The 25,510-nt window shown below is 43.5% G+C and overlaps 1 protein-coding gene across 1 annotated transcript in view; it reads right to left on the bottom strand.

Annotated features, from left to right (window-relative positions):
- LOC126199115 (myrosinase 1-like) overlaps positions 1-25,510 on the bottom strand; it is a 94,778-nt gene that overhangs the window by 48,218 nt on the left and 21,050 nt on the right. Inside the window, exons 3-5 of the mRNA XM_049935870.1 lie at positions 17,804-17,919; positions 1,693-1,845; positions 1,490-1,596 (exon numbers count right to left, since the gene is read on the bottom strand). Of these exons, the coding sequence (XP_049791827.1) occupies positions 1,490-1,596; positions 1,693-1,845; positions 17,804-17,919 (376 nt within the window). The remainder of the gene's footprint in view (positions 1-1,489; positions 1,597-1,692; positions 1,846-17,803; positions 17,920-25,510) is intronic.

Raw genomic sequence — 25,510 nt, 5'->3', positions numbered from 1 at the left:
ATTGTATCAGTGAACATAAAACTGATTCTTCTACAGGTATAAAGGCGAAAAAAGAGGTATAAATCGCAGAACAAAAGACAGTTGCACCATTCAAAATGCAATCAGTAAAAATGTTATACTGCCGAAGATAAATAAATGTTTCTCCACATGGGTAAAAGCGCACAACGTGTCAATACAAAAAGCGAATGGCTACTGCATGTCTTCAGAACTATCTTTACCAAATGATCGAGAGTACTGACAGCAATGAATTGCACTATTTTTACCGCCATGATAACAGGATTTTTCACTTTGTGAGAACAAGTGAGAACGCTAATTCACACAGAGCAGTTACATTAATGTGAGCACCTGTCGAGAGCCTGAATAACCACCTTTTTCAGTGTGGACGTGCAGAAAGACAGTGAGGTTCTAGAAGGTACGGACAAGGATGCGTTGCCATATCGATTCCAGCACCGTGGCCACCTATGCTAGGTTTATTAGTTGAGGATCCCTGCTGCAGACAGTGCAATTGAGGTGCTCCGATAGATTTTCGATTCGGTTTAAATTCGGGAAGATTGCTGGCCAAGGTAGTGCAGTGAACTCGTGCTGGTCCTCTTCGAGCCATCCGTGTACTCTGCGAATCGTGTGACACGATGTAGTGTCCTGCGGGTAGACGGCATCGTACCAACGAAAAAGAAACTGCATGTAGGGGTGGACACGGTCCCCAAGGATAGATGCATACTTGTGTTGATCCATTGCGCCCTCCAGAATGAGGAGATCAGTCAGGAAATGCCACGAAATCACTCCCCACACCATAACACTCCTTCCTTCGGCCTGGAGCCTTCCAACGATTGATGCAGGGCCGCACACGCCAACAGCCATGCGTCCGAAGGAGTATAAAACATAATTTAGCGGACGTCCAGTTGCGACGTTGCCGTGCAAATTCCAGCCTTTGTCACCTAAGAATAGCAGTCAGTGTGGCTGCATGAACCAGATACGTGCTGCTGAGGCCCATGTGCACCAACGTTCACTGAACCGTCGTCATTGAGATACTGCTGGTAGTCCCTTATTCATTTGGGTGGCCAGTTGCTCAACAATTGCACGTCTTTCACCCCTGTCATCTATTGATCCACGCTGCATCGAAGTTGCCTCGGCAGTAGTTTTGTATAACTTCATTTGCCATATAAGATATGCTTTAACCACGGTGGCACCCAAACAGTTTACAGCCTTAACCGTTTCGGAAATGCTTCCACCCGTGGCCCGAAGGCCGATGACCATGCCCTCTTGCACGTCAGGTGAATCGCTCCATTTCCATAACGGCGACATTGCACGCTTTTCCGCGTCACCCTTTCTCGCTTTATATACTCTCCACCGCTAGTGCTGCCACCTACCATATGTGACTGGTTTTTGCGCGTCGACGTCGAATGGCGGTGGTGGTCAGATTAATGTGACTGCACTGTGTATTAATTTATCGCAACAATCATTAAGCTAAATCATAGCTCGGATAACTCACGAGTATCCCAGTTGCCACTCCAGAGTATCCATGAGACTCCAGCACGTGTAGCCGACCACGGGAACGTTGTCTAGGTTCACAGCTTGCAAAAGGGCAGGAAGGAAAGCCTGGAAGAGACAACAATTTACGTAGGCTATTAGCGGCTCTTTAAAATAAGTGATACAATAATTGGACGCAGATCCCGTTAGCAATCGTGTACTCACCGCAAAATACTCTACTCTGTCCGTGTCGTTCAGACCGACGCTACCGTCGTTGCCTAGGCCATTTTCCGACACGAAAATGGGGTATCCAGGGTATTCGGCAGCCACCCAGTTCAATATCTTTCTGAACCCTGCGGCTGACTGATCGAGTGGAATCTGAAGCAAGAGAAATACGTGTCTGAGTCATGCATATGAGATATATTGACAAGTAAGTAGACTTTGTATATACATCCAGTGTCATTCATAGTATGCTTTTGTCAGCAATAATTACGAACATTTCTGCATCTTGTTGGGCGTATCTGTCAGAAAAGAACTGCGTAAGGAGAGCCTACTGAACCACTCACCTATTGCGCGAGACAGTGTAAGGAACGTCACATGCACTAAATAACAATGACGTGCGTTGGGAACTTAGATGAGTTGGAGAAGACGCAGTGTTAATACCAATATTCGGCGACGTTATTTCTTTATTTTTCTTAATCATTGTGGAAATCATAGCGTCGAGTGAAAAACTTTAGGGAACCCAACAGCCATTTGTAGTATGGCTGTGAACCTGCCCGTGTACTTTAGGAGTACTTTTCGAATTACCGCGAGGAGTTGATTGAGGCGAGCCATAGCGTCCAGAGGGAGAGAACTAGTGGCAGAAGTTGAGCTGTGAGGGCAGGCCATGCATGGGCGCACGTCATGTAGTGTGATGGCTTTTTCGCTGGCTGTCGTGTTGCGAGTCGCCCGTTCAAACCCTACCGCCTGCTAGTATTCACTATTTAGTCCACGTTTGGACGTCGTTGCGAGCGGAAGTGCGCTGCGGCCGTGCTAGAGCTTAGCGTTACTCCAAAGTAGGCGAGCAATCGGCAGCCTAGAATCAGTACAAGGTAAGGCGACCGCTCCAGGAGAGCCACGTGCGTCAGCACAGGACTGCGGACTGGCTGTGGGGGAGGTCCCGAAGCTGGGGAATTTGGGCGGCTGTTACCCGCATGTCCTTTGTGTAGGAGATCGTCCAGGAAATGGCGGAGTGTCAGAAAATCTTAAAGGTGGCTATGTTACAGCTCTCTGAGATTCCACAATAACTAACAGATATTAGCGCAAATCTGAATACATCTGCGATTTCCGAGAAATGAGCAACATCCAAAGACCCAATAATACCCCAATATCTTTAAAACAACGAAGTTAATCTCTAACAGAGAATAAACTTTTTCGCAACGAACCTCTGAATTAACAACTTTCAATCGCTTCATGCGATTTTAACAAACGGTTTCTTAGGTGACAGCATTGCACTCGTGGTAGCTGTCATCCCTGAGAGCTACCTCGGCCCGGGTGGCCGAGCGGTTCTAGGCGCTTCAGTCTGGAACCGCGAGGCCGTTGCCGTCGCAGGTTCGAATCCTGCCTCGGGCATGGATGTGTGTGATGTCCTTAGGTTAGTTAGGTTTAAGTAGGTCTAAGTTGTAGGAGACTGATGACCTTAGAAGTTAAGTCCCATAGTGCTCAGAGCCATTTGTACCATTTTTTGAAAGCTACCTATTTTATTTATTGAGTTATGACGCTTCTTAGATCTTTTTCATTATGCAAATGTTTGTCAGAACATCGTATTCTCCACATTTACAAAGCAAATGAAATACTTTGCTATACTTGTGTTTTTATGTAATTTGCCACTAACTTTATTTAAATGTTGATTGCAAGTGCTATTAATAATTCTGCTAATTTAAAAGCTGTCATTGTGTTAGCCGACTCCGCTACTGTAAAGAGTGCCAGAAGACATTCCTGTCAAGCTCGTATAAATTATTGTTTAAACATTACATAGCGATAATCTGCAGTTATTTAACGTGAGCGCACTTGTCCAAGAGCGTCGGCTTATTTATTTATGAACCAGTTATCACTAATAGTTATTGTATGTGACCCGAGAGTAACAGAAATTTTATGAAATTTCTTTATTTAAGTATTCTTGCACTTTATTAGTTTAGTCAGCGACGTTTTCAGCCTGAATCACATAATGTCTGTAGACCTTGAGAACGATGTACTATTGGTGGGGATGGCCTCCATCCGATGACAGTTGGACAGTGGCAAAACACTGCTCGATTGAAGTGGTGACTGTGACTGTTCGAGTGAAAGCGGAGTGATTCGAGGGCTATATCGAGTGCTGGAAGAAGGCAGACTTACCTATGGTAACGTACGTGATTCAGTCATAAAGATGATTGATTCTGGGTGGTGAACGGCCGCTACAATACTTCAAGTTTTGAAGGGACTTTAAATTTAGAGAGGTGAATGGCAGGACACTGAGCGTAACATTTGCTAAAGCTGGGTGAAAGTATGATCACAGGCAGCCCACCACCAGAAGAGAACATTGTTCTTCTGTAACTGGTTTAGTGGGTCCGTAATGAGTGGTCTTTGCAGGAGGAACTTAGAATAATGATTCACCTTACCCAAAAAACCTTACAGCTGCTGTAGGTTTTGGAAATGCGCGAGGGAGTCAACAGCTGAGACGATGCAGGTGGCAATTGAGTCCTGCATCACACAACACAGTAAAGATGGTGCAGAGGTTGCGCAGGTGCTCCTGAAACTATTAGTTATCTAGGTAACTGGTAAACCCAAGAATGGACATAGTAACTTTTCTAGGTATCTCTGGAAGACTGCCAGAGTGGAAGAGACCCCACAGGGCAAAAAAGCCAAAGGGTGTACTGATGATCGTTACGCATTGTGATTCTTCGTCCAGTGGGATCTGCGAATGAGCACAGGTCCTCCAGACGTAGCATCGGGTAGGTATCCACATGTTCCTGGCCACTGATTGTCGACACAAAATCTCCACAGAGCCGGAAGGAGCCATTTGGTTCCTTAATCATTACCAGAAGTGTGGGCCAGGCACTAGTTTAATTACCCAGCTCCGCAAGGCGATCGAGTTCCAGCATAACCACCGCCCATGGAGAAACCGGAAGCGGATGTTCCCTACAGAAACGGGGCACTGCATCTGGATGTAGAGAAGTAAGTGACTCGAAATTGGTGGTGCACCCCAGACCATGTTCGAACTGAGACGTGAAAGACGCACAAACATCGTCAATTTCTTGGAAGGGAACCGTGTCCGAGTCGATTTGAACTTCCTCCATGAAGGAAAACTCAAATGACGAGAAGGTATCCAGGCTGAAATTGTTGGCAGCTGAGTGACTATAGACAACAAATAGCGTTATCGGCCGTGTGATCAAGTTGCTTGCTGCCGCAGTTGTGAATTGACCTCTGAGAGGAATGGAGCTGTCACCATATGCAAACAGCTTGCAGGGCGGGGCCAACGCTTGGTTCAAATGGCTCTGAGCACTATGGGACTCAACTGCTGAGGTCATTAGTCCCCTAGAACTTAGAACTAGTTAAACCTAACTAACCTAAGGACATCACAAACATCCATGCCCGAGGCAGGATTCGAACCTGCGACCGTAGCAGTCTTGCGGTTCCAGACTGCAGCGCCTTTAACCGCACGGCCACTTCGGCCGGCCCAACGCTTGGTAGTCCAGACAAACATACATTGGCAGGTTCACCAGGGAAACCGTCGCTCCCGTGTCCACCTGGAAACGCACGTCCCGATGTGCAGTCGTGAGATCAATAAACATCTTGGTAGCTGGAGGACTGCACTGGAGGACAATGGCTTGGAGTTCATGCACTGTCCATTCATGCAAGTCTGGAGTCCTCAGGACGAACTGTCCTGATTCCTGATGGCACACAGTTCGGAGATGCCCGTTCTCTCCACAACGAGTGCAGTGCACCCGGCAATCTGAACAGTCTCCGAATTGGTGCGTCGTGAGACGGTTAAGCAAGATGGGAGACTCCGCCGCTTATGCTGACGTGGTGCGACTGGCTACTCAGCGGCCACTGACACATCCGAAAGCGACGAATCACGACGCTGTCGTCGGGAAAAAGACATACGATGATTTCGACGCCTTGGTGGTGAGTGAACCGTTGCTACCTGGAGACGAGCTATAAGGCGTTGATCTGCTGCCTGCGCGATCTCGAATTGTGCGGGATTTTTTAGATATCGTCCAAGGAAGTATTATCCAGTTTGAAGGGTGCAGTGCGTACATCTGGACCGTCGTCTCGAACTAAGGAATCCGCACTTGATGTTTTCCAAGACGGGTTTGCACGAGTGAAATCACAATTTCGACTCAGTCCTCGCAAAATCGTCACCCACGAGCTATATTACAGACCTAGATGCTTAGTAGTCTTGATGGAAGTGGCGCGACGCGAACTCATGGAATCGTAGCGAATAATAGTTCATCAGCAACGAACACATCTCCTCTAATGTGAGGGCAACTGGGTTGGATAGGGCAGCCAACTTGTTAAGAAAAATGTCTCCGAGAAAGCCGAAGGAAGGAAGAGCGAGCGTTGGAGAGAGCGACTACATCCTGAACGGGTTGTGAACCCCGCACCTGCAAGCATTCTGACAAAAGCTGAATTTTCTTAAAACTCAGTTTAGCTGCAAGAGCAGCTGCTGCTGTTGCTCTTGCTGTTTCACGAGCAGTACGAGTTTTTGATCAGTGAGACACCGTCAACGTTTTATCTCGTCGCGAAATATGGTAACCAGAACTGTGGCACGGCCAGGAGACGCTGACACTGACCAAGGGCATCGACTGCGAATCGCCGAAAGCCACAAAGACAGCAACAGCGATGGACGATCAACAAGACAACACGACAGAACGACAAGGCCGGACCAGAAACCAAACTGGGAACCTTAGACGTAGCACTATCAAAAACCAAACAACGCTGTGTGCACTGAACAGACGAGGGCGAAGCCGCAGCATTACAGAGGTTCCACCGAGCGAGGTGGCGCAGTGGTTAGACACTGGACTCGCATTCGGGAGGACGACGGTTCAATCCCGCGTCCGGCCACCCTGATTTAGGTTTTCCGTGATTTCCCTAAATCGCTCCAGGCAAATGCCGGGATGGTTCCTTTCAAAGGGCACGGCCGACTTCCTTCCCTAATCCGATGAGACCGATGACCTCGCTGTCTGGTCTCCTTCCCCAAACAAACCAACCAACCAACCAAACAGAGGTTCGGCCGCCCGCGCTGCTTGCTCTAAACTCTGTAGCGCGGCCGCGGGCGCCGGTAGCGCGGCGCTTCGGGCGTGGCTAGAGAACCTGAGTAGGGAGAGAGTGGCCATAGGTGAAGCTGGCCGTGATTGGTTGATTAGCTTTGGCGCCAGTTTTCTGCCAGACGTCTCTCGCGCTTCCTATGTTCGCCGTGCTTTTGAGTTGAACTTCAGAGGACTTTTGGAAACGATTAAAAGGTATTTGAATAATTGAGAGACTTGTTATGCGTTGTGCATGCATGTTCGATTTAGTTGTATATCGTTTTTAGTACGTAATTAGCGTTTGCGTGCATACTGGTAGCACCATAAGCTCATTCGACTTTATAGCGTCAAACTTTATTTCGTTCCGAATCAGAACACTAGGCATTATTTTGGTTTCAGTATTATTGCCTGACTGTTGACGCAGGCGAGTTGTAGGCACATTTTCCGCAGTTGTCGTGCTTGCTGAAACATTATTCGTAGTAAATAATTGTAGGTACTCTTGAAGACAGTTTTTAATAGGCCTACTTACTGTGGGGTAGAACGGATACGGTAGTTTTCTTGTTATATTTGGTCGTTATTACAGTAGCCTACATTACATTACCTGATTTTTGTAATCTTTTTCGTTTGTTATCTACGAGAGGTACTCCAGTTGTTTACTTGTGACACGCAAAAAATTTGAAGACGCGACAAGAAGTACTAATACGCCTCACACTTTTTGGATGTCACAAGTAAGCAACTGCTTACGACTTTCATTCATCTGGAGTAATACAGGTACGTTAAATCTTTAGCGTTATGCACTTCCGATACATAACAAACGCTATACACTATATTTTTTAATTTACGTTACATTCATTGCAATATGTCCGGTAAACGAACTTTAAAGAAGGTAAATGCGAGTAACGAATAATTTTTACAGCTACTGTATCAAATTTTCCTGTGCTGTACGTAGTAGGCTACTATGAGCATATTATAGCTGTAAAGAAAGGCATTTAAAGAATGATTTCGCCATATTGTCTTGTGCTTTTGATTCAGTGAGTTTGTACTCCACTACTCCACTACTGGCCATTCAAAAGTCCCGCCCCCAGTTTGGCAGAAAAATGGCCGCCGTATCGTCCTGTTGGCCACTCTCTCCTCCCTATACAGGCTCTCTAGGCGTGGCCCGCTGCTAGCGCTGAGGCGGCGACGGCAGCGATCGCAAACACTGGGAGCGCCGCGTGGCGGGTGTCGTCTAGGCGCACGTCTTATGGCTGGCGTTAGAACTCGTCTGGCGGCCTTTCGAATCAGAGGGTCTGCCAGCGCGGTATCAATAAAATAGGCAGGTCCTGCCTTGCGATCTCTGAGAGTCTCTAAGCTAACGTCAGAAGTGCCGATCGAAAAGACTGGAGGAATGTTTCGTTTGTACGTTGTAGTCAACCGAGTGAGAGAAAAGTGCAGTGGGAAAATTTTTGGCATCGTAAAGCTCAATGACAGACATATAGCCGAAGCAGAATTACAAAAGCATACATCCTCTTATACAGGCTGTTACAAAAAGGTACTGCCAAACTTGCAGGAAACATTCCTCACACACAAATAAAGAAAAGATGTTATGTGGACATGTTAGAGCTCATTTTAGTTTCGTCAGTATGTACTGTACTTCCTCGATTCACCGCCAGTTGGCCCAATTGAAGGAAGGTAATGTTGACTTCGGTGCTTGTGTTGACAAGCGACTCATTGCTCTACAGTACTAGCATCAAGATTTTCTGTGAACGCTTGGGCAGGCATTGTTGGTGATGTCTTGATTGGGCCCCATGTTCTTCCACCTACGCTCAATGGAGCACGTTATCATGATTTCATACGGGATACTCTACCTGTGCTGCTAGAACACGTGCCTTTACAAGTACGACACAACATGTGGTTCATGCACGATGGAGCTCCTGCACTTTTCAATCGAAGTGTTCCTACGCTTCTCAACAACAGATTCGGTTACCGATGGATTGGTAGAGGCAGACCAATTCCATGGCCTCCACGCTCTCCTGACCTCAACCCTCTTGACTTTCATTTATGGGGGCATTTGAAAGCTCTTGTCTACGCAACCCCGGTACCAAATGTAGAGATTCTTCGTGCTCGTATTGTGGACGGCTGTGATACAATACGGCATTCTCCAGGGCTGCATCAGCGCATCAGGGATTCCATGCGACGGAAGGTGGATGCATGTATCCTCGCTAACGAAGGACATCTTGAACATTTCCTGTAACAAAGTGTTTGAAGTCACGCTGGTACGTTCTGTTGCTGTGTGTTTCCATTCCATGATTAATTTTATTTGAAGAGAAGTAATAAAATGAGCTCTAACATATAAAGTAAGCGTTTCCGGACACATGTCCACATAACATATTTTCTTTCTTTGCGTGTGAGGAATGTTTCCTGAAAGTTTGGCCGTACCTTTTTGTAACACCCTGTATGTCAGCAGCGGTCATAGGGCGTATGTTGTGTCCTGACAACCATATCTGCACATGCTCCATAAGCATTTCAACTGAACCTCTGTAGGTAGATTATGACCGTAGTTGCCCTGCACAAATGCGTACTGAAAAAGTTAACCAGGAGCAATGGCACGCGTCATGCCAGAATGAACCCATTTCGGATACATCAGGGCCTGGATGTTGGAGAAATGTAAGTCGCGGAATCCGACAGGCAGCACAACCGAATGGGAAGTAATGTGACAAAGAAAGTAAATAAACCGACAAGGATGCCATCAGCGTGATCGATAACGCACGTGATGATGATCACCGTAGTGTGGCCATGTGAGGGGAAAGCGTGTGCAAACGGGAGCAAGATTTAGCGAAACTACCACCGCAGTGCAAGCGAAGGAAATGCAGAGCATGACAGCAAAGAACCAAAGTAGATCAACCGGCGATGCTAGTGTCATCATCTCTGCCAACGTGCAGGAACTTCAGAACTCGCCTATGGGAGTGGAAGAGAATGTGGAGGTGGCAGCAAGCTTCAGTGAACGCAAAGAGCTGTTCATAAACAATGGGAATAGCTATTCTGAATAAGCAGAAAACAAATGTGGCGGTGAACGTACATGACCGACGAAGGCGCCATGCTGCTACAATGTGAGGAAAGTGGGCGATATAACAAAACATCTTCTGCACTGCGACAGTCTTCAAAATCTTCATTGTGAAAGTACAAGGCAACAATAGTACCTTGTTTGTATCAGATGAGGCAGGCAGCGAAGAAACTGACAAGGGAAGTACAATGTAGTATCGAATATCGAGAAACACGAAAGGGAAAAGAAGGAATCGCGCCAATCTCTGCGTTGCATGTCAAAGAGCTTCATAATCCACAAGAAAAGGCTGCGGAGAAAAACACTGCATCGTGGGCACATGACCCACCGAATGAAGAAATAGGAAATAATGATTATCCGACACAGAATGATATAGTAAATGCAGAAATTCGTGTAGCGGAAACAATCGCTAAGATAGCTGGAACTACACGCAAAGTTTTCCTGGACTGCCTGCCGAAGGGAAAACGGAAACTATTGAAATTTCGAAACTAGTAACAAAAAGTAAACCATACATATACGCAGTCTTACAGAACCAAGAACAGAGAAATATTAGTGGTACTCCTAAAAATTCTAAGAGAAACTTATTTCAGTTAATCTCTTAAGTGTGATAGTTGCATCTAATCACGAAGGCAATTTTGATTAACAACTTAAAAACATAAATGGAGCTAACTGAGATTTATACTTCGTTATAAAACCCAGTTTTCATTTGCAGTTTCCATTCTTCAAAGATCTTAGTCAGTTGCACCAAGTTTCTAACAGAAAGTTGAGCTATGAGACTCAGCTTGTCAAGAGTGTGTTACTTTCACATTTACTTTCCTTTCGAATTTTTTCCTACTTTAGAAGATATTATTTGCGTTAATAGGAGAGAAAAATATTGTAATTTATTCGCTGTGAAGCAAAAAGTTGTAAGTCTAACAAGAAGAAGGATTGTAACTTTATCAGGCTACGTTACATTTAATTTACTTCATGAAGAAGTACCGTACTCCTTTTCTTTAATATTCCTATTTATTTAGCTCGGTGTTGCATACACTTTAATCTGCCAGAGAGTGGCAAATTGCAAATCAATTACAGTTTTGAAACCAAGGCGGTAGCAGTTTAACTATTCATACTGTGACGCGGCAGGGTTCGGTTCTCTTCGTCTTGTTATTACATTCACACAGTTCAATCCACGTACCTTCACTCTGTAGTAACAATTGCAATCTAGCAAAGCAGCTTTAAAGAAATAGCCGCCTAAAACCTTCCAGATCGAGGCTGCAAAATTATAGTTAAAAATCAGTTCCTGGAAGTTCATGATAAATACCGGGCTTCTTGTAACAAGATGTTTAAAGTTTTTTGACTATTTATTACCACTAAGACTCATGAAATGGTTATGAAGTCCATATTTACTTATGCACTAGTATTACCTCTGGAACTGAGACAATCTTACATCAGACTTCAAATCACCCACACTCACAGAAACAATCATCACTCAGATAGATGCATCATAGACTCAACACCGCACCACTCAGCACAGAAAATTACCAGTAGGAACTAGACATCATCACACAAATAGTAACAAACAATGGGTACAATATGGATCTAGTAACCAAACTAAACAAAAAAATTAAAAAACAAATGAAGTCAGTGAACACAGTACATAAACACCCACAAACAACAGTACAACAAAACACTACACAGTGTCAGAACAATAACGACACAAAGAATACAGGAAAACAAGAAAGAAGATTCAAGATGGTACACAATGACATACTAGCACAAACTCACACATAAAATAACAAACATTTTCAAAAGACAAGGGATAAACGTAGCATTCAAAACAGACAATTCAATCCAAAGGCACATTACAAAAATAACAAAAAACACAGATATCTACCAAAAATCAGGAATATACCAACTACAGTGCAACACATGTGATGGAAGGTATATAGGACAAACCAGCAAACATTGACACCTGGTACAATGAACATATCGCAGCATGGAAATATGGAACGAGCCACTCAACTTTTGCTGAACATTTGAGAGAAAATAACTACAAACCTGCTATGAGAGAAAATGATATGAAAATAATTAGAATAAATAATGAAAGACATCTCCTAACATTACAGGAAAATGATCATATATACAAAACAAAATCTGAAAAGAAACAACTACTAAACAACCAAGTAAATATAACTACCAACTCACTGTTTACACTGATTGATCATATAATAGACAGAAATCCCAACAAATGATTACACATCTGATTCCTCTCATAAGTATATACAGGAAAATATAATAATAATAATTATTATTATTTTTAAGCATAAATAAATGAATTTTTTTGTAATGAAAGTAAAATAAATAATTTTTATGTTATTAAAAAAAGAAATCTCTCTCCCTCTCCAATACACACACACGCTTTCACAAAACAGTTGAATGCAGAAAGCTGAGAATGTTGGCATCACTTAGAAAAACAAATGAATCTCTGTATTAAAAAGATGGCAGTTCCAGTGATGTGTAACGTAAACAGTGAACTGAAAGTAAACTGTAAGAGGTCCACCTGTTTGCCAGATGAGAAAAATCAGTTTGCTTAGATCCAATCAATTACAAGTTACCTGTAAGTACCTTTCCATTTCATAAAAAACGTTAAGCAACTGTTTTAAATCTATAACCTAGGTGTGAAACCATAACCGATGTGTAAAAATGGACAAATCATGTAATATTTCAGGACACCCACTGAAGATGCCTTGTAAAAAAGGCGAAACGCGTCTGGGTCATAACTAAAAATAAAAATTTCGAAGTGCAGCATGCAAAAAAGGCATTTTGTTTGAAACAACTGCAATTGCCTCTGGAAGTTTACAGTTATAAAGATCGTTGGTCTGAGTGACCAGTCAGGACATACTTTGTGGGTGAGTCTCGCGGCAAAATCCTCTCTTATCCAATCACAATTCACAAAGTACTTTTACGTAAGCAAAACTTCAATTTATTACATTAGATTTAATTATAGCTCAAATACAGTGTGAAATAATTCCAAAATTAAATGACAAGCTTATTACGTTCCTAGCTTTTATGGCTGCGTTTCACGTAAGAATGCTCACTCAGACATTTGTCACATGACTCGTGGTTTTCCCAGGAATTTTTCCCATAGTTTGAATTTCACAAAGTTCTTCATAAAGTAAAAGATTTCGAATTTTCATACGACTCTCTTTCACTCTGTGAATGACTACCACACACTCGCATAATGAACTATAACTGAACATTAAGTTTAAAAGGTTCCAATATTATGTGTAATAAAAATTACAAACGTTAAGAAGTGAAGGATTCCAGTTAACTGGTTTTTAGGAGTTGAATTTTTCATATCAGCTGCATATGAAGTTGACAGCTAATCTACTGCCGTTACTAGATCAGTTTTGAAATACAAGAATTTTTTTATGTCTTTTAGGTAAAATTTTCTATCTTCAAAACTTCATACATGTTTCAGCACTTTTGTGCTATCGTCAGTGGGTTCTATTTTTATTTTTAACTGTAAATTTGTTGTTAACATATTAACATTTGCGTGGTTTACAACATTATGTAAAAGTTGCATTTATAACTTAATTGGGGAAATCATAAGTAACATACCTTACATGCTGTTATCGTCCACTTGTTTCGGTAGCTGTTCTGCTACACAATATACAACTTGTCATCTGCAAACAGCAAAACGTAATTTATTTTCTGTTTCTTATGCATTTACGAACGGAAATAAGACTATCACGTTTTCTTTCAGTAACTTACAGTTTTGAAGTTGTGGTACGTTTTCCTGTGTTGTTGGCGAAGTAAATAGGCTTACTTCTTTGCCTGTGTTCGCGTGCAATGTAGTTTTTCGGATTACTCAAAACATAGGCGGAGTTTTCGCTGCCATTACGTGTTGTGGCTGTGTGGCGTTCATTTGTTTCGTAGCGTGTTCTGCTGGGTGAGGCGCGCGAGTTTGAATTGTATTTGGTGTTAGTGGTGTGTGGTTTGTGTGGGTTTGCGTGTGTGTGATGAGTACTGGGGCAGAGGGAGAGAGAGACTGAAAGAAAGAAAGAAAGAAACGAGAGAGAGAGAGAGAGGATTTGTGTGTGTGTGTTACCTGTATAGTTCTTCTATTGTGGCGAAGCGGGTTTTGTTGCACAGTGATATGTATTCATTGAGTACTTTCTTTCCTTGGGCTATTGATTTTTTGACGTGGTAGTTTTCTTCTATAGTTAATTTTTGGTATAGGCTGCGGCTAGTTTTTAGGGTGTGAAGGTCAGTTTCAATGTCTGTTGGGTGGTGGTTGTGTGCTACCAGGTGATCTGCAAATGTTGAGTGTGTGCTATTGCTTTTCAGTGCTCTGAGGTGTTCATTATATCTGGTTCTGAAGGTCCTACATGTTTGGTCCACATATACAGATTGACAGCAGTTGCAAGTAAATTGGTAGATGCCGGACTGGCTGTTGGTGGTATTTCTTCCGAGTCTGATCTGTATTGTGTTGTTGGTTCTGTACGCTATGTATGAGTTCAAATGGTTTAATTTGGCTCTGAGCACTATGGGACTTAACATCTATGGTCATCAGTCCCCTAGAACTTAGAACTACTTAAACCTAACTAACCTAAGGACACCACACACATCCATGCCCGAGGCATGTCGCGCGTTTCCGGACTGAGCGCCTAGAACCGCGAGACCACCGCGGCCGGCCGCTATGTATGAGTCCATGTTTCTTTAGTATATTACCCACCCTGTGTGTGACTTTGTTGTTGTAAGTCATTATGTGCCATTTGTTGCTTACTGTCTGCTGATTTGTTGTGTGGTGAGTTGTGTTTGTGTGTGTTTCATAGTTATGTGCTGTTTGTTTTTGTATTTTGTGGTTCAAAATGGTTCAAATGGCTCTGAGCACTATGGAACTTAACAGCTATGGTCATCAGTCCCCTAGGACTTAGAACTACTTAAACCTAACTAACCTAAGGACATCACACAACACCCAGCCATCACGAGGCAGAGAAAATCCCCGACCCCGCCGGGAATCGAACCGGGAACCCGGGCGTGGGAAGCGAGAACGCTACCCCACGACCACGAGATGCGGGCTTGTATTTTGTGGTTTATTTTGTCTACTCTCTTTGCGTCATATGTGCAATTTGTTTTATTGTGTTCAGTTCTTGTGTGTAGTCATGCTTGTTCATGGGTATTTTGTTCAATCTGTGAAGTAAATATCTGAAGCTGGCTTTTTTGTGAGTTATTGGGTGATTGGATTGGTTATGAATAATGGTGCTGGTGATTGTTGGTTTTCTGTAGATTGTGAATTCATGTTTGTTGTTTCTCTTGTGTATAGTGAGATCTAAGAAATTGAGTTTTTCATCTGTTTGTGTTTCTACGGTGAATTGTATTTGTGGGTGGATGCAGTTTGTGTTATCAAGAAATTCTTTTATGCGAGACAGTGGTTCATCTATTAAGCAGATTATGTCATCTACGTATCCGTACCAATATATTATGTAGTACAGTTTTGATATTACTATTTTGTCAAAGACATGTTTTTCTATCTGATTGAGGAAAATGTCAGCTAGGAGGCCACTGATTGGGGATCCCATAGGTAGTCCATCATGTTGAGAGTAAAATCTGTTGTTGAATGTGAAGTAGTTCTGTTCTGTGATGAGCCTGAGTATGGCTAATATTTCTTGTATGTTTGTTCTGGGTATGTTTCCTTGCAGTTGGAGGTTTCTTTCTATTATGTTGATGGTTTCTTCTGTTGGGATGTGTGTGTACATTGAAATTATATCAAATGAACCAATGTTGCTGTGTTTGGTAGTTTTCATTTTTTATTTTTTCTATTAAGTCACTTGAGTTGTTTAGACTTCTGTTGTCAGTGTATTTGTATATTGTCTGTAGCAGTGTGTGTGTGTGTGTGTGTGTATGTGTGTGTTTGGCTAAGTGGTGTGTTGGTGCTTTGGTGAAGTTTATTAATGGACGTATGGGTATTCTGGGCTTGTGAACTTTAGGCAATGATTTTAGGGTGGGGGCCTTGGGATTTTTCTGTATCATTTTTTTAAATCTGTGTTTCTGTGAAAATTATTTCTATGTTTCTCAGGGTTTTCTGTAACTTACTTTGGTATCGGTTTGTTGGGTCACTTGTTAGTTCTGTGATGTTGTTGCTTTGAATGAATTCTAATGTTTTGTGGATGTATTTCTGTTTGTTTATGACTACTATTGTGATGATGGCATTTTCTTGTGTTTTTTTATTCTGTAGTATTCTGTAGGTTTTTTCTTCAGGAGTCCTAGTGTTTTCTTTTATGGTGGTTTTGTTCTCTTTCATTATGTTTCTTATTCCCTCAGCAACTAGTTCTCTTGTCAGGTTTGCATTGAATTCAGGTGTGTTTAGTTTTTCTTGTTGCTTTATGATGTTTTCATTTTCTGTTTTGATATTTTCTACTGTCCTGTGTGACACCATTGTGTTAATGTTATGTTTGGGACCCTTTTCAAGTAGGCTGCTTTCTTGTTCAGATAATTCTATGTCTGTTAGATTAATCACTCTTTTGTGAAAGGTGTGTTCGTTGTATTGGTGGTGGGATTGGTCCGTGTTTCTGTGATTTAACATTTTTGTGAGTTTCTTTTGATGGGTTGTCTGTTTTCTGCCTATTATGGTATCTGTGTATGTTCTAGCCCTGTACATTAGTTCATCAAAAAATGGTGGTTATGTTATGTGATTAGCTAGTTCTAAATGCAATCTGTATAATTCAATATTCAGAGTCTGTTTCTTGGAATACAAAGACCGGATCTCTTGCTTTATCCACATGATTTCTGCCTTACGTTTTGTCTGCTGTGCTGCTGGTGACATGTTGTTTACAGTTATTGTTACATAGTTAGGTACAATTTTATGAGCCAAACATAGTTTATTGAACTTGATGTTGAGTATAGTTTTATGAAGTCTGATGGTTGTGTTCTGATATTTGTTGAAGAGCTGCAATGGAAATACCTGGCTTGGTGTAGAAATAATCATTTTGTGGTGCAGTTCTTCTTGTTGTCTCCGTGCTTGGTAAGAAAATTGGATGAGAAGTTCCGTTACAGTTAAAAATAAAAATTGAACCCACTGACGATAGCACAAAAGTGCTGAAACATGTATGGGTGAAACGAAAGGAAAAAGGTGTCTTGCATAAGGCGGAACTTCTCATCCCATAAATATTCCTACCGTCCTTCTGGCAGGCTGAGTCACTGCCAAAGGCCGCATCAGATATTGGTGCGTCAGCTGCATTCTAACTAAAGAAAAAGGAAAAAAGAATAAAACGTATCTCGTGCAGTTACTGGACCGGAGCCGCTCACGGCTCCATACTCACTGCACCTTTGCTAACACGGAATAACTCGGCACGTTAAAACACATGTTCGCCCCACTCCACCGCCAAAGATGAATCTTTAACCATTGTTAGCGGGCATGTGAATAATTTCATAATCGATTATCGATTATTGAAGTAATCGAGCGTGACATCCTGCGATAGACTCTTTGACGCCTAATCTATATTGATATTTCGTTGAAGAAAATGTTCCTGGTTTTTCAAGCCGCGTCATTTCGAATGAAACACTCAAGAAGATTTTATTTAGGCACACTGCCGCGGAACGACTCCGAGGACACACTGATATTTCCTAGGTTGTAATTTCGGATTTCTTTACGAGTCTACATTTCGAATGTTGAAGCCAGTTGGGCTCATCAGCCCATGTTTTGCTACCATGAACTGAATATCTGTAACAGCTTTCAATTGGAAACGCCAGTAAACTGCAGATGAGACTCCAAGTCGTCCACTGAACTTTTATAGAGATCACCCTACTCGACGACGGGAATGAATCATCGATGACTTAAAAACGAGAGAAGTGACGTCTGGTGTGCGTTGTATCCAAGAGATAGGATTTCATTTCGGGCCCACTCGCAGTCGAAGAAGTCTAGATCCCGTACAAATTCGAGGACATTATAGCTTTTGAATCGACACATAAATGTTTGTAACGTCGGAAGACAGCCCTTTATCCCTTCCGTCAAAATGGAGACTAGTAATGAAAATTTTTGTGACATCACCTCATCATCCTTTGTGATGACGCCGGAATCGTGTCTGCGAGACGGTGCAATGGGGAAGTCTCCAGCCGCTGTGTACTGTGAACCGTATGTGTTGAGACCGAAGAAATCAGCAGAGCCTGAAACAAAATTAGTTGTTGGAAGCTCTGAAAATACTGACCTCGAGCTAAGTGATCATAAACAAAATAACAATGAGAATCAAATGAATCGTTACTAAAAGTACCGCGTTGAGTACAAGATGAATACATAACTCCCTCTCGGATGTCACCCCCGCAATCGACAGAATCACCGCATTCGAAGGAAACTGCATCAAAAGGCTTTTCAAGAACATGCAGAACTACAATGTGAACGAACGTATAATATAGGTGCATGACCAGCATCGTTGGAATAAAAGTCAACTGGAGCCGGTGATTGTGGTACCATAGAATGAGGCCATGTTTGATTGATTTGAGGGAGGGGACCAAACACCGAGGTCGTTGGTCCCATCGGATTAGGGAAGGATGTGGTAGGAAGTCTGTCGTGCCCTTTCAAAGGAACTATCCCGCGGCATTTTCCCGAAGCGATTTAGGGAAATCACAGAAAATCTAAATCAGAATGGCCGGACGCGGATTTGAACCATCGTCTTCCTAAATGCGAGTCGAGTGTGAGAACCACCGCGCCACTTCGGTTAGTCGAAGCCATGGTACTTCTGGTTGTGTTGAAAGCTGCCTGTTCATTCGGCTCTCCCATTTCTGACCATTAGATATTTCTTCTAGCCCATCGCTACATTGCATAGGGGCCTACGTTACTCATGTCTGCTGTAATCAGTTTCGATTAATCGATATAAGTACTGTAGCAAACTCTCTGCATGTCACTGCAACAGTTTTACTTCTTTGCGGAGTCAGTTTGTTATCGGCCGATGGAAATTTTTGACGGGTTGCAGCCCATGAACTTATTGTCTGAAAGAGAGGTGATCAGAATCTGATCATTATATGACGATGTATGGTCTGCTCCAGTTTCGCTTGTATGGTTATTTGTGAAGGCGTGTTTTGGAGAGAAGACTACCTTTGTCTTGTGGAAGGCTGTGCTGTTATGGTGATTCTACCACAAATGAGGTATTGGATGGGACCATTTCAGTTCACATGTCGTGGTGAAGCTTAGTTATTGAGACGAGATTATATTGGTATCGCTTGTTGCCATCACTCCGCGAGTAGTAATATGGGAGTGAGCCTGCGCGTGGATAACGGAAGCTCATAAGTTACTTACACTTAGTTGAATGGAAGTTGATCACGGCGATATACGTTTTACACTACTGGCCATTAAAATTGCTACAGCACGAAGATGACGTGCTACAGACGCGACATTTAACCGACACGTAGAAGGTGCTGTGATATGCAAATGATTAGCTTTTCAGAGCATCCACACAAGGTTGGCACTGGTGGTGACACCCACAACGTGCTGACATGAGGAAAGTTTCCAACCGATTTCTCATACACAAACAACAGTTGACCGGCGTTGCCTAGTGAAACGTTGTTGTGATGCCTCTTGTAAGGACGAGAAATGCGTACCATCATGTTTCCGACTTTGATAAAGGCCGGATTGTAGCCTATCGCGATTTTGGTTTATGGTATCGCTACATTGCTGCTCGCGGTGGTCGAGATCCAATAACTGTTATCAGACTATGGAATCGGTGTGTTCAGGAGGGTAATACGGAACGCCGTCCTAGATCCCAACGGCCTCGTATCACTAGCAGTCGAGATGGCGGGCATCTTATCCGCATGGCTCTAACGGATCCCTGAGTCAACAGATGGGGACGTTTGCAAGACAACAACCATCTGCACGAACAGTTCGACGACGTTTGCAGCAGCACGGAGACCACGGCTGCGGTTATCCTTGAGGCTGCATCACAGACAGGAGCGCCTGCGATGGTGTACTCAACGACGAACCTGGGTGCACGAATGGCAAAACGTCATTTTTTCGGAAGAATCCAGGTTCTGTTTACAGTATCGTGATGGTCGCATCCGTGTTTGGCGACATCGCGATGAACGCACATTGGAAGCGTGTATTCGTCATCGCCATACTGGCGTATCATCCGGCGTGATGGTATAGGGTGCCATTGGTTACACGTGTCGGTCATCTATTGTTCGCATTGACGGCACTTTGAACAGTGGACGTCACATTTCAGATGTGTTACGACCGGTGGATCTACCTTTCATTCGATCCCTGCGAAACCCTACATTTCAGTCCCCCCTCGGTAGCTGGGTGGTCAGCGCGACAATCAATCCTAAGGGCCCGGGTTCGATTCCCGGCTGGGTCGGAGATTTTCTCCCCTCAGGGACTGGGTGTTGTGTTGACCTAGTCATCATCATTTCATCCCCATCGACGCGCAAGTCGCCGAAGTGGCGTCAGATCGAAAGACTTGCCCCAGGCGAGCGGTCTACCCGACGGGAGGCCCTCGTCACACGCCATTATTATTATTAGCAGGATAATGCACGACCGCATGTTGCAGGTCCTGTACGGGCCTTTCTGGATACAGGAAATGGTCGACTGCAGCCGTGGCCAGCACATTATCCAGATCTCTCACCAATTGAAAACGTCTGGTCAATGGTGGCCGAGCAACTGGCTCGTCACAATACGCCAGTCATTACTCCTTGATGAACTGTGGTATCGTGTTGAAGCTGCATGGGCAGCTGTACCTGTACACGCCATCCAAGCTCTGTTTGACTCAATGCCCAGGCGTATCAAAGCCGTTATTACGGCCAGAGGTGGTTGTTCTGGGTACTGATGTCTCAGGATCTATGCACCCAAATTGCGTGAAAATGTAATCACATGTCAGTTCTAGTATAACATATTTGTCCAATGAATACCCGTTCATCATCTACATTTCTTCTTGGTGTAGCAATTTTAATGGCCAGTAGTGTATTTTCCCTTCGTCATGATTGCAAATTCAATTATGTTACCCTTTCATGGCGTATAAAACTGCAGACATGGGCGCCATCGTGTTGAACATCGTAGCATAGCTTACGGTGCACGACCACTGAGTTGTTGTTGTTGTGGTCTTCAGTCCTGAGACTGGTTTGATGCAGCTCTCCATGTTACTCTATCCTGTGCAAACTTCTTCATCTCCCAGTACCTACTGCGGCCTACATCCTTCTGAATCTGCTTAGTGTATTCATCTCTTCGTCTCCCTCTATGATTTTTACCCTCCACGCTGCCCTCCAGTACCAAATTGGTGATCCCTTGATGCCTCAGAACATGTCCTACCAACCTATCCCGTCTTCTAGTCAAGTTGTGCCACAGGCTCCTCTTCTCCCCAATTATATTCAATACCTCCTCATTAGTTATGTGATCTATCCATCTAATCTTCAGCATTCTTCTGTAGCATCACATTTCGAAAGCTTCTATTCTCTTCTTGTCCAAACTATTTATCGTCCATGTTTCACTTCCATACATGGCTACAATCCACATAAATACTTTCAGAAACGACTTCCTGACACTTAAATCAATACTCGATGTTAACAAATTTATCTTCTTCAGAAACGCTTTCCTTGCCATTGCCAGTCTACACAGAGGGTGCGTCGGAAATTAGTTACTGCATTCCAGTCTCACAGCACATTGATAGCAAGCCAGTTTCCTTTGCAGATGATTAGATTTCACGTCCGGTCAAGGGAGGTGAACGGATCTGTTTCGGCAATTGCTGTTGGTTACATATCGCGCGGACAGATTTAGCACATTATTGGGCTATGATAAAGATGTATTCATGAATTACATTTTGAGTCACATAATTTACAGCTTCTTTAGACTCTCAGGAAACAATTACAGAACCGAGGAAACGTCCTAATTGCAGCGCTGGATGCTATAACCAGAAAGCTAACACATGCTCAATTTAATTCGTGGTCCTTTACGAATCAATACTCACTAGCTGAGTACGTGGCGTTACTTGTGTATGTATTTATTCCAGTCTTGTATTAGTCACCCTCCTCCTCACCCCTATTTCTGTTCAACTCCTGCTCCCCCCCCCCCTTTCCTTGTTCTTTTCTATCTTCATCTCTTCTCTCTCTCCATCTCCTCCTATTCCCATCCATTTCCTCCTCCTCCTCTGTTCATCACCCCCTCCCCCCTCTGTCTGTCTCTTCGGCAACCTGTCTCTGTCTACACGCTCTTTCCTCTCTCTCTCCAGCTCCTCCTCTCCCCTCTCTCTGCTCATTTCTCTTTGTCCAGCTCCTGTTTCCCCCTATCTGCGCCCATCTCCACCTTTCCCATAGGTATCTGTCCACTTACTCCTCCCCCTTCTGTCTCCACGTTATCACGTTCACCCTAATAGTGGTTGGTGGTTCCTATCCTAACAGTATGTCATTCCAGACTGTACATTTACCGCTACATGGGTATTCTGCAAATCACTCTTAAGAGACTGGCAGAGGATTCATAGAACCACCTACACAGTAATTCCCTTATTTTATTATGACTATCGTTTCTCCCTATATAGGCCGGCGTCAACAAAATATTTTCGCATTCGGAGGACAAATTTAATGTTTGAAATTCCGCGATAAAATTTCGCCGCAACGAAAAACGCCTGTTTTAATGAAGTCCATCCCAAATCCTGTATCATATCAGAGACACTCTCTCCCCTATTTCTCGATAATACAAAACGTGCTGCTCTTCTTTGTACATTCTGATGTACAACGGGAATCCTATCTGGTAAGAACTCCACACCGTGCAGCAGTACTTCAAAAGAGTGAGCACAAGCGTAGTGTAGTCAGTCTCTTTAGATCTGTTGCATCCTCTAAGTGTGCTTCCAATAAAACGCAGTCTTTGGTTCGCCTTCCCCACAACATTTTCTATTTATCCTTTCAATTTCAGTTGTTCGTAATTGAAATTCCCAAGTATTCAGTTGAATTTACGGCCTTTATATTTGACTGATTTGTCGTGTAACCGAAGTTTAACGGTTTCCTTTTAGCACTCGTGTGGATGACGTCCCACATTACGTTATTTACGGTCAAATGCCAATTTCCGCATAATACAGGTATCTTTTCTAAATCGTTTTGCAGTCTGTTGTGATCATCTGATGACTTTACTAGACGATAAACGACAGCATCATCTGCAAACAACTTAAGACTGCTGCTGAGATTGCCTCCTAAATCGTTTTTATTGATAACGAACAGCAGAGGGCCTGTAACACTACCTTCGGGAACGTCAGAGCTCACTTTTGTTTTACTCGAAGACTTTTCGTCAATTACTACGAACTGTGATCTCTTTAACAGGAAATCAGGAAGCCAGTCACGTAACTAAGACGATATTCCATAAGCACGCAATTTGACCAATAACAGCGTGCCGGAGTGGCCGAGCGGTTCTAGGAGCTACAGTCTGGAACCGCGCGACCACTACGGTCGCAAGTTCGAATCCTGCCTCGGGCATGGATGTGTGTGATGTCCTTAGGTTAGTTAGGTTTAAGTAGTTCTAAGTTCTAGTGGACTTATAACCTCAGAAGTTAAGTCCCATAGTGCTCAGAGCCATTTGAACCATTGTGACCAATAATATGTGTACCAAACATGCTAATGTAGTTGAAATCGTTCCAGTCTTTTAAGATGGACTTTTTACCGATCGCTTTGCTTGCGTAGGCACATGTGACATATATTGCACATATATTTAACATATTTCACAACTATTTGTGCACATATTTCACTTGTATCTCCAGCGAATTTCACCCTGCAGTTTCAGTTTCACGCAGCTTGATGTTTGAGATGTCATGTCTCCTGAACTGCACAATGATGTAATTTTACAGGTACAACGTGTGGTACACGTGGCTACTGTCTGTGAAATGAATTGTAAATGTAGTCACTAGTAAAGAAGCAATAAACTAAAACATCATGCAGCAATTTTTCAAGCATCTCAGTGTTTATAACGTCATACCTTCTGCACTATGTCTCATACAATGAGATACACTACTGGCCATTAAAATTGCTACACCAAGAAGAAATGCAGATGATAAACGGGTATTCATTGGACAAATATATTATACTAGAAGTGACATGCGATTACATTTTCACGCAATTTGGGTTTATAGATCCTCAGAAATCAGTTCCCACAACAACCACCTCTGGCCGTAATAACGGCCTTGATACGTCTGGGCATTGATGGCGTGTACAGGTACAGCTGCCCATGCAACTTCAGTACGATACCACAATTCATCAAGAGTAGTGACTGGCGTATTGTGACGAGCCAGTTGCTCGGCCACCACTGACCAGACGTTTTCAATTGGTGAGAGATCTGGAGAATGTGCTGGCCAGGGCAACTGTCGAACATTTTCTGTATCCAGAAAGGCCCGTACAGGACCTGCAACATGCGGTTGTGCATTATCCTACTGAAATGTAGGGTTTCGCAGGGATCGAATGAAGGGTAGAGCCACGGGTCGAAACACATCTGAAATGTAACGTCCTCTGTTCAAAGTGCCGTCAATGCAAACAAGAGGTGACCGAGACGCGTAACCAATGGCACCCCATACCATCACGCCGGATGATACGCCAGTATGGTACGCTTCTAATGTGCGTTCACGGCGATGTCGCCAAACACGGATGCGACCATCACGATGCTGTAAAGAGAACCTGGATTCATCCGAAAAAATGACGTTTTGCCATTCTGCACCCAGGTTCGTCGTTGAGTACACCATCTCAGGCGCTCCTGTCTGTGATGCAGCGTCAAGGGTAACCGCAGCCATGGTCTCCTAGCTGATAGACCATGCTGCTGCAAACGTCGCCGAACTGTTCGTGCAGATGGTTGTTGTCTTGCAAACGTCCCCATCTGGTGACTCAGGGATCGAGACTTGGCTGCATGATCCGTTACAGCCATGCGGATGAGATGCCTGTCATCTCGACTGCTAGTGATACGAGGCCGTTGGGATCCAGCACGGTGTTCCGTATTACCCTCCTGAATCCAAAGGATAGGAAAGCGGCACAGGTCATCCCCGTTTTCAAGAAGGGACGTCGAACAGATGTGCAGAACTATAGACCTATATCTCTAACGTCTGTCAGTTGTAGAATTTTGGAACACGTATTATGTTCGAGTATAATGACTATTTGGCGACTAGAAATCTACTCTGTAGGAATCAGCATGGGTTTCGAAAATGACTCTCGCGCTATTCGTCCACGAGAGTCAGAGGGCCATAGACGCGGGTGCCTAGGTAGATGCCGTGTTTCTCGACTTCCGTAAGGCGTTCGATACCGTTCCCCACAGTCGTTTAATGAACAAAGTAAGAGTGTATGGACTTTCAGACGAACTGTGTGATTGGATTGAAGAGTTCCTAGATAACAGAACGCCTCATGTCATTCTCAATGGAGAGAAGTCTTCCGAAGTAAGAGTGATTTCAGGTGTGCCGCAGAGGAGTGTTGTAGGACCGTTTCTATTCACAATATACATAAATGACCTTGTGGATAACATCGGAAGTTCACTGAGGCTTTTTGCGGATGATGCTTTAGTATATCGAGATGTTGTAACAATGGAAAAATGTACTGAAATGCAGGAGGATCTGCAACGAAATGACGCATGGTGCAGGGAATGGCAATTGAATCTCAATGTACACAAGTGTAATGTGCTGCGAATACAAAGAAAGAAAGATCCTTTATCATTTAGCTACAATATAGCAGATCAGCAACTGGGAGCAGTTAATTCCATAAATTATCTGGGAGTAGGCATTAGGAGTGATTTAAAATGGAATGATCATATAAAAATGATCGT

The sequence above is a fragment of the Schistocerca nitens genome, chromosome 8 (assembly GCF_023898315.1).
Source record: "Schistocerca nitens isolate TAMUIC-IGC-003100 chromosome 8, iqSchNite1.1, whole genome shotgun sequence".
Lineage (NCBI taxonomy): Eukaryota > Metazoa > Arthropoda > Insecta > Orthoptera > Acrididae > Schistocerca > Schistocerca nitens.
The sequence above is the reverse complement of the archived record's forward strand: the minus strand, read 5'-3'. Positions and strand labels throughout refer to the sequence as shown.